This window comes from Lates calcarifer, linkage group LG1 (assembly GCF_001640805.2).
Source record: "Lates calcarifer isolate ASB-BC8 linkage group LG1, TLL_Latcal_v3, whole genome shotgun sequence".
Taxonomy (NCBI): domain Eukaryota; kingdom Metazoa; phylum Chordata; class Actinopteri; family Centropomidae; genus Lates; species Lates calcarifer.
This window is the reverse complement of record NC_066833.1, coordinates 14,504,060-14,518,579: the sequence shown is the minus strand read 5'-3', so window position 1 is coordinate 14,518,579 and position 14,520 is coordinate 14,504,060. Positions and strand designations below refer to the sequence as shown.

The 14,520-nt window shown below is 41.2% G+C and overlaps 2 protein-coding genes across 7 annotated transcripts in view; both read left to right on the top strand.

Annotated features, from left to right (window-relative positions):
- Positions 1 to 7,481, top strand: part of abca12 (ATP-binding cassette, sub-family A (ABC1), member 12) — a 57,132-nt gene extending 49,651 nt beyond the window's left edge. Inside the window, 9 exon segments of the mRNA XM_051070549.1 lie at positions 91 to 344; positions 769 to 973; positions 1,144 to 1,253; positions 1,880 to 2,030; positions 4,226 to 4,360; positions 4,782 to 4,885; positions 5,075 to 5,167; positions 5,365 to 6,179; positions 6,719 to 7,481. Coding sequence (XP_050926506.1) covers positions 91 to 344; positions 769 to 973; positions 1,144 to 1,253; positions 1,880 to 2,030; positions 4,226 to 4,360; positions 4,782 to 4,885; positions 5,075 to 5,167; positions 5,365 to 5,620 — 1,308 coding nt within the window. The 3' untranslated portion in view covers positions 5,621 to 6,179; positions 6,719 to 7,481.
- Positions 7,482 to 8,079: 598 nt separating this feature from the next.
- bard1 (BRCA1 associated RING domain 1) overlaps positions 8,080 to 14,520 on the top strand; it is a 103,648-nt gene continuing 97,207 nt past the window's right edge. For all 6 annotated transcript variants that reach the window (XR_007813217.1, XR_007813219.1, XR_001960481.2 and 3 more), the window contains exons 1-6: positions 8,080 to 8,281; positions 9,925 to 9,981; positions 10,811 to 10,959; positions 11,487 to 12,559; positions 13,205 to 13,285; positions 14,178 to 14,350. Coding sequence is in view for 3 of the 6 variants with exons in the window: in XM_018671951.2 (XP_018527467.1) it covers positions 8,190 to 8,281; positions 9,925 to 9,981; positions 10,811 to 10,959; positions 11,487 to 12,559; positions 13,205 to 13,285; positions 14,178 to 14,350 (1,625 nt within the window). In the remaining 3 variants the exon portion in view is untranslated. The remainder of the gene's footprint in view (positions 8,282 to 9,924; positions 9,982 to 10,810; positions 10,960 to 11,486; positions 12,560 to 13,204; positions 13,286 to 14,177; positions 14,351 to 14,520) is intronic.

Here is a 14,520-nt window from a genome sequence, read left to right as displayed (position 1 = left end):
TGAGAAGGGCAAACGTACCTCCAATGACAGGAAAGTGAGGATTCCGATACAGTTTCTCAGTACTGTACCTGCTGTCCTTTCCTCCTGCAGGTCATCAAGAACATCTTTGAAAGGATGAGCCACGCCTTCCTAATCTTCCCCCAGTTCAACTTCGGGAATGGGCTGATGCAGCTGGCTAGGATGAACATAGAGGTCCAGATCCTCAGTGGCTACAACATTGATGCCTATGTAAACCCGTTCTCCACAGACGCCCTTGGCTGGATGTTCATCTCCTCCTTCATCCAAGGCGTGGTCTTCTTTACCCTGCGTCTCCTGCTCAACAAGTTCCTCATGCGCAAAGTCAGGTAAGGAAAATGGGAGTGAGGGACGATTAATGCGGAAAACGATCATGGATTCCTCTGTACACATCCAGCGTTGTAATTGGATTGAGAATCTACAGCACATACTGAATGAGGAATGAAGTCCAGAAAATGTGAGATATAAATGCAGAGAATATGCAAATGAGTGGTTGAATATGCATCAGAGCCACTTTAGAACAACAGTAAAAGTTAAATTACATTGATTTTGTTCAAAGTTCAAAATGAGCAAATAGAAATAACCTAAATAAAAGCAATACATTTTGAGACCCAAAGATATCAGGAGCATGAATCATTGTATGTACAAAAAACTGTCACCATGTTTCAGTCAAACACAGAACTAATGGGGCGTTAACTGATCTTTGTCAGTTACTCCCATTAGCTTATACACCTATTGCTTTTCTCTTCACAGGCATCTGATTTGTGGCAGAAGGACAGTGCCTCAGGTGTCTTGTGAGGATGAGGATGAGGATGTGGCAGCCGAGCACCTTCGGGTGGCCAGTGGAGCAGCCAGCTCAGATGTACTGCAAGTCAGCCAGCTCTCTAAGGTCTATCAGCACCTGAAGAGGAGGGTCCATGCTGTCAAGAGGCTCTCTGTGGGCGTCCCTGCCGGAGAGGTAAGCCTAAGAAATAGGGACATGGATTACCAGTGAGAATGATATTAATCTAAATCAGTAGTATAACAAAAGGGATGTTGTGTACTTACATCTGTATAATCATTGTATCATAGTGTTGTATAAGTGGTTGAATACTTCAGGGTGGCTAAGAAGTGAGTGATTGTTTACAGTGCTTTGGTCTGCTGGGAGTGAACGGAGCAGGAAAAACTACCACCTTCAAGATGCTGACTGGAGATGTTAGCCCCACTGATGGCACAGCACAGATCAGGGACTGGGATGGGTAAGCTCTACATTCATTTGTCTACATTCATTTATATATTCACATAACATGCAAAGATGACAAAATGTGTTGTTTATGTGTTGTTTTTTTGTCACAAATAGAATCTGTACACTGAAGCCTCTACAGTGTCAGGCTAATGTAAAATATTTTACAGTCTGAAAAACACTGACACAGGATATTCATGCAAACTAAAATTGATCTGTTAGAATCACTATAGAGGACAGACAGAAAAGAACCCATTGCTTTGATTTAATTTTTTACAGGTGCCCAGGCTGCACTGCCTAATGAATTTGGGCTAGATTAAATTTGTGTAACACAAACACCCACAAATGAGGGATGTTATTTCTATGCACCAGCCAAAATTTGAACTTAATGGTTTGGGATTTGGGAGGTAGCAGCTGTATCTTATCCCTGGATCTGAAGCTCTCCTTCAATTTTATAAAGCACCACTGTACTCATGAGCCTGGCTCCCAATTCCCGCTCCATTGTTAGGCTTTATAGTGGGCATTTCCAACACAGCACACTACAGACAACAGGTCCTCTGAAACACCTTACTTGTCCATCTGTCCTACACAATGTGATGGATGCAATTTATGAGAATCTGTCTTTCGTTTTTTTTCCTCCAGGCGGCTGGTAGACATCATGGAGTGTCGTAACCAGGGAATTAACATCGGCTACTGTCCCCAGGTGGATGCCCTGGACAATCTGCTCACTGGAGAGGAGCACTTGTACTTCTACGCTCGCATTCGAGGCATCTCAAAGAGGGAGATAGAGAGGGTAAAGAAGAACCACAGACTCTGTGCTGCCTTCCAGAGTTTTGGGGTGGCAACAACACCAAGCACAAAACAGCACACGATCAGATATAATTTCAAAGATGTATTCCCACTGCAGGACTAGTAACTGTTGGTGCCTCCATGCATACTGAATCAGAGGGTGTGAAGTATTGAATGATGTGTGCTGAAAGCTGTGCTGTGTGGTGCAAAATGGAAAAGCTTTTGTAGTCAGCTCGTTCAGTCCAAACTTCAGAATTAAGCTGATGCTGTATGCTTCAGAGCAGACAAATTTACATTTAAACGATACTTTGATGATGAGAGGATCTCATTTGACATGTCACTTTAGCCCCACTCTTCTCATTTATCTTTCCGAGAAGTAATCAGTCTTGTTTCTGTGGTGATTACTGAGTGTGCCTGTCTTTTGCTGCTGCTACTGCTGCTGCTGACATGAGAGGAATCTGCAAAGGAGCCAAACAAAAGATGACGTGATTTCTGATTTTCAATCTTGATATATATTTTTCTTGTTACAAAAAGAAAGAGCAAAGAAACAGCTCTGAAGTGGGTGGAAATTTGTAGAAAACATGACAAATCTAAAGTGTATGTAGAAAATCTATGTTTCTCTCTATATTCTGTGCCGTTTAACAACTTAGGATGCAGAGGCATGGAAATATCGATCGTCTCTGACAGTCACAGTCATGTTGCAAACAGAATTGTGCACACAGTAAACATGCACACAGATGCACACATACTTAATGCACATGACAGCAAGGCACAGAAATGTATCTGCTTGGCTGTAATCATCATCCTTGTTACAGCTCCCCTTCTCTGGTCAGGGAGATGACAACAATGGTTATAATGGTCACAGCATCAGTGTAGGGCTAATTCACAAAGATGAGGTTATATATAGAGTTCCTCTTATGTTGTCTCCCACTGACAGTCCCCTAGCTAAAGATAATGAGACAAGCCTTAATGGGGTCATTTTGCATTGACATGGTTTTGTCAAGCTTAATGAGCTGTTACATCAAAGGTGATAGAACGGGGCTTTTATGAGAGACTATAAAAAACAACACATTTTGATCTGAACTAGTCAGGAATATGCTATGTTTCCACAGCTAATCATTCAACTTTAGCTGCTGATTTGTCTTTAAGTATGTAATATTCTACACAGCGCTCTGAACTCAGAATCATACAGAAAAATCGACCGTAAAGGCATATCCTCATACAGAGGGAAAGCAAAGAATCTAAGTGAACTAAGCTATCTATTGCATTGGCTTGTTTCATTGATCTGGCTTCCAAACTTGCCAGCTGATGGGAAAAACGCTAAAGCTTACCGATGGGAAATCACCTCAAGCTATTGGAAATGAACCAGTATTTACAACACACAATTTTGTGTGATTACTAGGAAAGCATAGAGATTTTTAAGTGACTAAAGTGGTTATGGACCATTAAGAGGTTTTCATTATGCTGTGTCAGTTCCTGTTCTCTGAAGTTGCAGCCTCAGGACAGGATGGAGTTTAGATAGAGTAAAATTGCCAAGTAAAGTCATCACTGTTGTACAAACAAAATTAAATATGCATACATGCAGGTTGGACAGATAGATACCTTAGTTATTTGCTGTGCCACTGTATTCGACAGTACAAGGACAGAATATCAATTAGCCAATAAGGAGGAGGGGCACACTTTGCCTTCAGGAAGTGGAAATCCACTTCCTGCTGTGATCAGTTTCTGAATTGTGTGTGTGTACTGGAATATTGGACTTTTTCTCCAGAGGGAGGGCCTCCAGTTGATGGATTAAAGGGATGGATAATCAACTTCCTGTTAAGATCTGGTGTTGTTTTAGATTTGCTGGGGCCACAGATGGATGATTGACTTCATCCTTCATCAAACTAGGGAATAGCATACTGGCCCCTGAATTTGTCTCATATTCCTCAGTGCTCATATAACCACACAGAGCAATCATCAAACCTACAGACATGCAGTAGATGACAGTTAATCCATTGCACATCTACTACATTGATTATCAGTTTGCAGCAGAAACATGCTGGTGGCGTTTTTCTTGGCTTAGCATGCCTCAATAGTGTAGCCATCTTTTAGTTAAGATTAGTGCTTTGAAAACTGTAGTACTTATCCTTATGGTGTTTTTTTATTATTATTATTTTGTTCATTCACTGTATAAGCCCTTCAATGTTGTCCTTGAAGGTGGTGAACTACCTACTGAGGAGGCTGGAGCTGAACTACCACAGAAACATCATTACAGATGGTTACAGCTGCGGCACCCGCAGGAAGCTCTCTACGGCGCTGGCTCTCATCGGGCATCCACAGATCCTGCTCCTGGTGAGGACACACCTGTTCGTGCCGCTGTACCTGCCTATTTAATTGCTTAACTGGCCACCAGACAACAAATGTACATGACGCTTCCTCCTGAAAAGATATTTGACGTAAAGATATTGACAGACTAGACTTGACATATAGTTAATTGGTCTTCTTGCTCAGGCTTCCCTAAGAGTAGTCTTCTTTCTCACTCTTTTATGGGTCTATCAAACCCTCTTTTCTTGTTTGCTTTGTCTTCGTGTTTTCAAATCTCTCCATACTTTTTTCCTCTTTCTTAATTTCTCATTGTCTCTTGAATTTTCCCTTCTTCTTCTTCATTTCATCCCTTAACCTCCCCCCTTTTTCTTGCCTTGTCTGGGGCTCCCATATCCCATACTATTTTGCAGTGATTCATTTGTGCTCACTCTTTCTTGGATCTCCACAGGATGAACCGAGCTCTGGCATGGACCCTCGCACCAAGCGTCACCTGTGGAAAATCATCTCTGAAGAAGTGAAAGGAAAATGTGCTGTGGTCCTCACTTCTCACAGGTTAGAGGAGTAGAAAGTGTATCTTGAAACATTTGATACATACATTACCAAAACTTGGGACTGGGCTACAATTGGGCAAAAGTCTTTTACATCATTAAATGTATTTTTTGACAAAGAAACATTGATAATCACTGTATGCTCAAAGGGCCCTAGTATGACCTTTTATCTTTCTCTCTGTCTGTTTCTCAGCATGGAGGAGTGTGAGGCACTGTGTAGCCGTCTTGCCATCATGGTGAAAGGTCAGTTCCGATGCCTGGGCTCCCTGCAGCACATTAAGAACAGGTTAGTGACCTCTGCTCATCCTCCACTCCTGCCATTACTGCTCTCCCCACTTTGCCCCCTTAGCCTCCTGTTCTTTGCCCAGTGGTACTTTGTGCAACTGATTTTGAAGAATGACCCACGACCCCAAGCCACCACCCCAGCCCACCCTCAGACATGTAATAACACTGTGCTTTGTTTGTACTATCTCCTTTGTGCAGGTTTGGCAGCGGGTTCACCGTGAAGATGTACTTGGCCGACGCCTCCTGTGATGCAGAGGCAATCACTGGCTTCATGCAGCGCAGATTCCCCAGCACTTATCTCAAGGTGAGCTTTGTAAGCTATACAAAGCAGCCAAGAGCACTTGGTAGAGAAGAGAGGAAAGACTATGTACCAAATAAAATACATTTGTGCAATTTGCTGTGTATGAGTATACATAAATGTCTCGAGGTAAAGATAAAGGAGGAAGTAACTTGAGATACTTTATGGCAAAATAAGCTTTATGTTGGCATTACTTTTTTCTCACTTACAATGGGCCTGACCACAAAGTCAACAGATCTCAAATCCCACTAGATAATTTTGACCACTTGGGGGGCGTAAAACAAGTTAGAAACACAACACTAACATATCATCAGTTTATAAAGTTGTTAAGGTGAACATGCTAGTTGCCTATTTACGCATCTCTGTTTTTTTGTTTTTGTCTCCATCAACTCCTAAGGGAAATATATTGCTCTTTACCTGCAAAATGCTCCACCACCAAGCTAGTCGCTAACATTCAGTTGATCGGCACTGGGCAGAGTGCATACCATGGGTTCATCTGAGGGTTTTCACTGTATTTTACAGTATTCTGTGGTTATTAGAGTATTTACTAGTTGTGCATTGTTTCCCTACACACAGGACCAGCATTCCTACTATGGTGGAGTACCACGTACCAGTTGCTCCAGGAGGGGTGGCCGACATCTTCAACCAGCTGGAGTCACACAAGAATGCTCTGCAGATCAAACACTTCTCTGTGAGCCAGACCACACTGGATGAGGTGAGAAAAAGAGACAGGACATAGAAGAAGAGGGAGAGAGAGAGAGAGACAGAAAGACAGACAGAGAGAGAGAGAGAGAGAGAGAGAGAGAGAGAGGAGAGAGAGAGAGAGGAGAACTAGTGTGTTTTGTAGGGGGTGGGTAGACTGGTAGCAAGGGACAGAAAAAAGGGACAGGAGATGAGAGAAGAGAGAGGGTAGGAGGGAAGGCAGGGACACAAGAAACCTGAGTGGGAGTGAAAGACTGAGTTGAGAAAGTTTAAAAGAGGCAGAGGGAAACTGACAGAGGGTATGCCTGAGGGAAAATAAATGGAATATGAGTTAGGGAGTGAATCCATGAGCTTTATATGCAGCCAGTGCTGATATTCTTCAACCGCTCTGCCTCTGGGCTCTGGGATTGGACGATACCATAGGCAGAGGGAAGAGAGGGGAGAACACGGAGGAAAAGTGACCAGGAGATTAGCTAAAATATATGGCACTCAGAGAGGGATAATTGTCTTCGATACTAGCATGGCTCTCACATTATTACTGTATCTCCACAGGTCTTCATCAACTTTGCCATGGGAAAAATTGGCATGGAAACCATACCAATTCATGATGAAGATGAGTGTGATGACCCAGACTTCATTAAGGCAGTACAAACATAGTCATCTTTTCTTTGCCACCTTATCTACATCCACTGTGAAATGAAACACAGTGACTGTTAATAGTAAATCTGCAAGTAAGGTATCCTTACCAAACTTAAACTCTAAATGAAAAGTAGAATGCAGTTGATAAATTGAAGTCTTAAGTTTATTTACTTGATTCCTATCTTATGTGTGACACAGACAACACCTGTATGTTTACCTTTAATTCTCAAGATATTTTTTATTTATGAAGGATAAAATCAGTTATATCGGCTGTTAATTTCTCAGTGGTTGGGGCACTGTTAAACCATTGTAAGTTAAAAATGTTATGTATTTTCTGTTATAGAATCATTCTCATTTGATTTTACATCATCTTAAAGCACGTACAGTAAATATGCTACATAAAATATAGAATATAAATATCTTTTTTTTTTTTTTTTAAATCTGAGGGACATGTAATTGTGTGTACTGGATTAAAAAAAGAAATTCACATGCAGAAGAACATCCTCAATGTGCACTTTTCCCCCTACTCATTAATACTTCTTCTAAGGGCATATCCAACTTTTAGAATGAATAAACTGAATATTTAATGTACTCTTTCCCACTTATGGACCAGTTCCAAGTGGTCTTGAATGTATCAAGCCCATTTTTATAATCCAAATAAAGCTATGCAACTGTCGTTCATTTGTATATTGTACATGCTTTTCTCTTTGAGTATAATGATCTTTTCAGCTGACTTTCAGTCTTACTACATTCCCACTGGCTTAAGTGTAGGACTAAGTGTAGGGCCAGTGGATATAGCCATATGTTAAGCAAAAAACAGAAATTATGACACCCCCCCCCAACATAAACACACAAACATGTTCTTCCAGAGAGTATTTTGTTGTACTGAAATGTATCTTTAAAAATGTCTGCTTTGGACTGGTAAGTTCCTGTAGATAAAAAACACTTGTGGTCACAGAAGTGCCGGATGCTAAACTGCAAGGGTCCTACAATAAGCTCAAAATAGAGCGTAAGAACTGAGGAGATGCTAAATCAACCGATGGTAAAAATTGTTATCTTCTGCTGCTAAATTGCGTATTAATGTGTAACTCCAGTAAAAGTCGCGCCATGTTAAATGTAATTAAACCATAATTATAATTAACCATTATATTTATATTTACATTTATCTTTATTTATTTTGTATTGGTTTAACTGAAAATGTAAACATTTATCGTCATTATTGGGGGGCGGGTCCAAACTTACGTCATCGCCGCAATCATCACTTCCTTCCATGTGGCGGGAGATGCAAGTAACAAGGAAGTAAGGTCGGCTTGTTTTGCAATCTTGATTCGTGAGCAAAGTTAGAAACGCAGAGTCCTGGAAAGTAACAGAAATTCTCCTAATAATGGATAACGATGTCCCCGTTCAGACAAAAGACTGGAAGAACACTAAAGTCGCCGTTGCGAACTTTCGACGACTTCTACTTTGCTCCAAATGGTAAGTTAGTAGCGACACTGGCTATGTAATGGGGGGGGGGGCGTCTCTTGTTGTGTAATGGTAAAGCTAACGAAATAAAATAACCTTAACAACTATTGCCATTCACGTTTTTGTCAAGGTAAACTGGATTTAAGAAAATGCCACAAGTATGTACAATTAGCTCGGTAACGTTAAAGTTGTCAGCAACGACTGATTTCAACAACGCCGACAAGCAGAATTACAGTGGTAGAAATGCCTGGTTATAACAGGCTAATCGGTTCTTGAGGAGTTTAGTGTTGACTTGCACGTTTGCACGATTGAAAAAGAGCATGTAATTAGTTTGAAAGCTTATGACCGACTTTACGGAAACGTAAGCACTTTTGTGGCAATACAAGGTCATTGAAAAATACCAGACGATCTAACGTTTTGTTGCTGTTTGCCGTGTTCTAGTATTGGGTTACCTCCTATCAAGTATCATAGCTCTTTGTAGAAAACCCACATGTGCGTGTACTATGGTGGGAGTGAAATTTATAAAACCATTGTGCAACAGAAACACAGGAGCGCGGTACAGACTAAAAGTGCCTGACAGCGTAGTATTATAAAAGATACATCTGTTGGATAAATAGAACGGTACTGTTTGGGAACAACAAAAATAAACATGATAATACACAGCTGGAGAAGCCAGATGATGAACAAGCTGGCATGTTGTGCAAAAGCTTAACAGAAACGGTGCAGTTTAAATCTGATTGTAGATGTAAATATTTTCTAGGTAGAATAAGGCCTGAAAAGCAACACAAGGGGCATGGTGTAGTAAGTACAGGACTAAAAAATATGGCTCTGTGAGGTGCTGAGCTGCAAATGCTGCAAGTGCCAGTGTGTATGTGCTTGTGTGACTGGGGTAGGGGTGGATTTAGTTCAGGTGAGTGTTTGGATGTAGCAATATGTTGAGGTACCCAACTGCCTGGAGGAGGAAGCTGTTACACAATCTGGATGCTAAGATCGTTCAGTACATCCAGCCACATGGCAGTGGGGAAGAAGAGTCTGTAAGAAGTGCTTATGAGGTTATGAAGAGGTTATGGTAAATGTACTCTATGCAAAGTCTGAGATCCCATTGGTACACTCTGCTGTCTCCAGCATCTGGTGCATTTACCAAATAAGACTCTAATGCAGCTGCTCGGGATGCTCTCTACAATAGGCTGGGTCGAGAGGTTCGCTCTCTCTCCTCACTCCCACTCTCTTTGGTCTCTGCAGAGACTGCACACACCACTGGGCTCTTTTGGGAGGTGGCATTAACGTTTCAGATGAGGTCTTATCCCAGCAATGTCTGCTCTTAAGACACTCGTCATTGCACGTTTTGATAAGTACATTTTCCCCTGGCATTACATTCAGCACCAACATCATTTAGGATTTTCAGTTGGAACAATACTTTGGTTTTATGATTACATACTAATGCTGTAACAATAATCCAGTCATCTTCAGCAAATGGTAAGTCATGTGTGTTCCACTTTCAGACAGCCTTTCTTTCCTTAGCACACACTTCTGGTCACAACAGAACAGTGGACAGAGTTCACAGTCCTGGAAGACACTAATCCTCAGTGTAATTGAGGTGGCATTCCCTTTTCTGATTGTACTGAGCATTGTGTTGTCCTCTTTTTCTTTTCCAGCTCAAACTTAATGAAGGAACCTGTGTGTTTAGGAATGTGTGAGCATATGCTGTGCAGGTAATGTAACCTCAGCTAAACATATTTTACTCTGACCTGCTCATTGACAATGGATATGTATCACGGAGGACACTGATTTGTCAAACAAAAATGTAACTAATAGTGTAAATGATGGTTCCATTACATTTAGGTGTGCCATTGCCAGGGTTCTGGTATTGTGCATGCTGGTTAACTGGCACACCAAAAGAGAATAGAGCCATAATTAATTTTTTTTCCCTTCTATGACAAATCAAAATGCTTACGGTGAGACTGGTTTATGGCTGGGTTTTAATTCCCTGTATATTAAAAATTGGTTAATCAAATAAGTAATAATGTAAGTATATTGGATTAACAGATTCATATTCTGTTCAACCAATTAGCCAATTGGTTATAATAAACAATCAATAATTATTTATTATTATTATTATTAATTAGAAATTGTATCAGTGTTTATTATGAGCAACAGCTTTAACAGCACCATAACGTAACAGTTATTGCATACATATCAGGGGTGTGGAAAATAAGGCAGTTTTATGGCAGAATTTGAATAAATCATTGTTAATTAATATTAAAAAAAATACATTAAATTCTTCTGTTTTGGGGCTTATTTCTTGTGTGAGTGAGATAATGCAATGGCATGGTTTTCCCGCAATACATTTGCAATGTTTAGTGTTGAAAATGTCTACAAAGTTGAAAGTGATTCATTTCTTTGTAGGGAAAAACCACAACCTCAATTTATGCCTTCTTTTCATGACTGAATGGTCTTAAACAGTAAATCAATAAGCCCATTGTATTTCTTTTTATTGAACTGTGAAGTAGACATCTAATCCAAGGAATGTTTATTGCTCAGGTCTTGTGCTGGCCTCCGGGCAGGAGATGGCTGTGTGGTGTGTCACAGCCCTGCATGGGTGAAGGACATCCAAATCAACAGGCAACTGAGCAGCATCATACAGCTCTTCAGCAGTTTGGAATCACTGCTCAATCCCATAGAACAACCAGGTAGATGGTAGCTATTCTATAACAGCTGTGTTTTATTCATTATCTGTCCCCCATGATAATCTGTCCACACCTTCTTCTGTCAATTTTTTACTGAAACTTTTAACATTTTCTTTTACCAACGTAATCTCCAAATGACAGTATTAGTGGGTTGTTCCTGTGGCTTATTTTCTTTATTTCCCATTCCTAGTAGTGACAGTAATTATACAATGCGGTTAACAATGTTAGTATTTAATTTGCAACTTTCAGTTTTGACAAAGAACTATAGGACAACATACTAAGCCCTGCCATTAAAATGTTAACAAATCTGCATGTTATTGTTGTCTCTTCGTCTGTCAAATGTGTTATTGGCTGGCAATACATAATTCAAAGTTTGGTGTTATTCTTTTTTCATCTCTACAGGTAGTGGAAGGTTGTTACAAATACAAAAGGGCTATTTGACAGCAATTCACAATGAAAAATTATAGTACGCTCAGGAGGGGAACGTTTTGTTTTGTTGAACATGTGTTTTTTTTATTGATTCATTGCAGACTCCACTGTTGAGATTCAGACACAACCCGGGAGCCCTGTTTTAAAACAGAAGAAGAACTTCAAGATCTGGTTCAGCCCCCGCAGCCGCAAGGTACGCTGCACAGTGGAGAAGCCCTCAGAGGTCTCTGTGCCGGACAGCAGGTCTCCTGGAGAAACCGTTGCAGCACAGTCAGACATTATTGCTCAATGCCAAGACCTGTCAGTTTTCAATTTCACCTCGTCCTCCCAAGACTCTGGCTCTTCTTCTCAAAGATGCAGCAATGAAAACAGAAACAGGAAGAAGAGGTCACCTAAGAAAAATGCTGCTAGCAGGAAGACATTGGTGCAGGGAGCCACCAGGACCACACAAAAGCAGACCAAGGAGAAGATGAAAAAGAAGAGGCTGGACGACATAAATCAGAAATGGGGGCTCATTGAGGTGGATGCCTTAAAGGAAAAGGAGGAGCAGCCCTTTGCTGAAGGCGCAGGGAAGTCCAGTAAAAGGGTTTCCTTCCTAAGCCCTGCTGTCACCTCTGATGAGCCTCAGTCTGAAGTGCCACAGGGGAGTACTAATAAACTCAGCCCTGGCAGGAGCACCATGAGGGAGAGCCTCTCAGGAGGCAGCATGGCAGAAAAGAATTACAAAGCCTCAGCTAGTCAAAGCATATCAGACAGTGTCATCCAGCAAAACACGCTGTCTGCAAATGACCTCAACCCGACTGATGATCCTGAAAAACAGGACAATATTTCTCCCCTAAAGCATTCCTCGAAAAGACCCAGAGTGGTGGAGAAAGTCGGCACCTTGGAGACCACACCAAAAAGGCCCAGGGCTTCCCCTGGCCGACAGAGAAAATCGCTGGGTCAGATGTCGCCAGTTGTCCTCAACCCTCCACTTTTGACTAGCCCCAGGTGTGAAAAGAGCACCAAAATCTCCAGAGAAGAGCATGGAGACAGCCAATCTGTTTTAGCCAGCGTTGGTAGGAAATCTCCCCGTACTCATGGTGCACCTGTTGGACGGCCCAGTTCAGGAAGCCCTGCAGTTACAAAGAGGAACCACAAGGGAGAGACCCTGCTGCATCTAGCTGCTATAAAGGTCGAGCATGTTTTTAATAATTGAATGTATTTACTTCAGTCTATTTTCTGTTGAATTCTGCGAATGCATGAGCTGCAGTACTGTTGCAATGCATCCTAAATGAATTAGGCATTTAAATTTTGTACAAATATATTAGTCGACTCAAAGTTAAATATAACAAAATTATGCTGAACCTCAAAATTATTATCCCCACTATGTGTTTAGCTATTAAGAAATGGCAGAAGTAATTTCTAATGTGTTTTCAGCACTTAAAATTATGGAATTTTGAGTTCGCAAGGTGCAAACTTGGCCTGTCACATTCCTTATTTTTCTTTTGTTAATATCAAATTACATCTAGCACAAACCTGCTGGTTTAATATCTTTTCCTCCTGTGGGTTTTCCCCCCTCAGTTGAACACGTTTGTCTGCAGATGATCAGACAGCCATGTTCCGGTCTGTTGAGAATAAACCGTCTTACAGTAATCCTTGTAAACATAGCCGTAATCCCTCTCTGGATCCCTGACAAGGTAATCAATGGCTCACTGTGGAGTTTGATTGATAAACACTGGGGGTTCGGAACACTGGGATCAGCGGCTGTGTTTGAAGGGTTGCATTTACAGGTCTGCAATTCTGACCTTAGGTTTGTTGTTCTCTCTGGGTCCTGCAGGGAGATGTAGAGGCTGTCAAGGAACTGCTGGACCAGGGGGCTGACCCTAACCTGAAAGATAATGCTGGGTGGACACCTCTGGTAAGGCTAATACAACAAGTGATATATCTGAAAGCTTTATTTGTAGTGTGAAGAAACTCTCAGTGAAAAAAAATGTTTCATCAACAAAACGAGTTGTTAGATTTAATAGTTTTTCTCTTTTCCTTTGATGGAAGAGATCTGTGGTATTTCTTGTCAATAGTGTAAGCTTTTGTCTTTTTTTTTTTTAACACACAGTTACCTTCATGTTCACTAAAGCTTTTCTTCTCTGGCCAGCTCTGGCCAAAAATTAAGCAATCAACTGTTCACATCAATCTGAAACATAGCCACAAACACTCTGCTTTGACTTTAAATCAGCTGGTTCTACTGAACCACACAAAGCCAGCGTAATGCTGCCCTGGTGTGTGATTTTTATACAGCATGCCAGCATTGTGCGTTCTGAAACGCGACATGTAACACAACAGTCTCTGCATTGGTCTGTGTCTCCTCTGCTGGCTGGCTCTCCCTTTTTCACAGACTTCAGTTTGGCTCTGTGACTACCCTCACTGCTGGTGTAAGGGTGGGGTGATAAGGACCCCCCTTCCGCCTCTGTACCTTTTATACATAACTGCAAGGGGGGAATAATTGCGCAATATTCCCGCCGTGAAAAGGCTGTGTAAAAGGGGCTAATTTATTTAAAGGATCACAGCTGTTTTTTAATACTGTGCAGTTGTAGCAGTGTGTCTTAATCTCCCTCCTGAATGAAGCACTCAGACTTGTGAACACTCACTTTCATTAAACTATAAACTCCCCATTCATGTTAATTTTAGAGTGTAGAAGTAGAAAAGTAGAGAATTATAATATTTAAGTGTTCTCCGCTGACGGTTTCACTCAGTATGAGTTATTTTCTACATAACTAATGAAGTGTGATTGTTGTTGTTGCTCTTTGTTCCAGCACGAAGCATGTAACCTGGGTCACATGGCAGTTGTGGAGGTGTTGGTTTCAAGGGGAGCCCTACTGAACACACCTGGCTATGAAAACGACTCCCCACTCCATGATGCAGTGAGGAATGGACATTCAGCCATTGTCAAATTGCTGTTGCAACTTGGTGCCTCACAGAACGTACTGTAAGCTGCTTTAAGACTTTTTAAAATATTTGCACTGTATTTGTTTTGCAGGTGAAATGCAACATTACAGATTGTATTTGAATACTGTGTACAGTTTTTCTTTCTTATAAAGGGTTGCTCTATTTCATAGCAATCACAACAACCCGCCACAAGATAAGGGCCAGACCTGT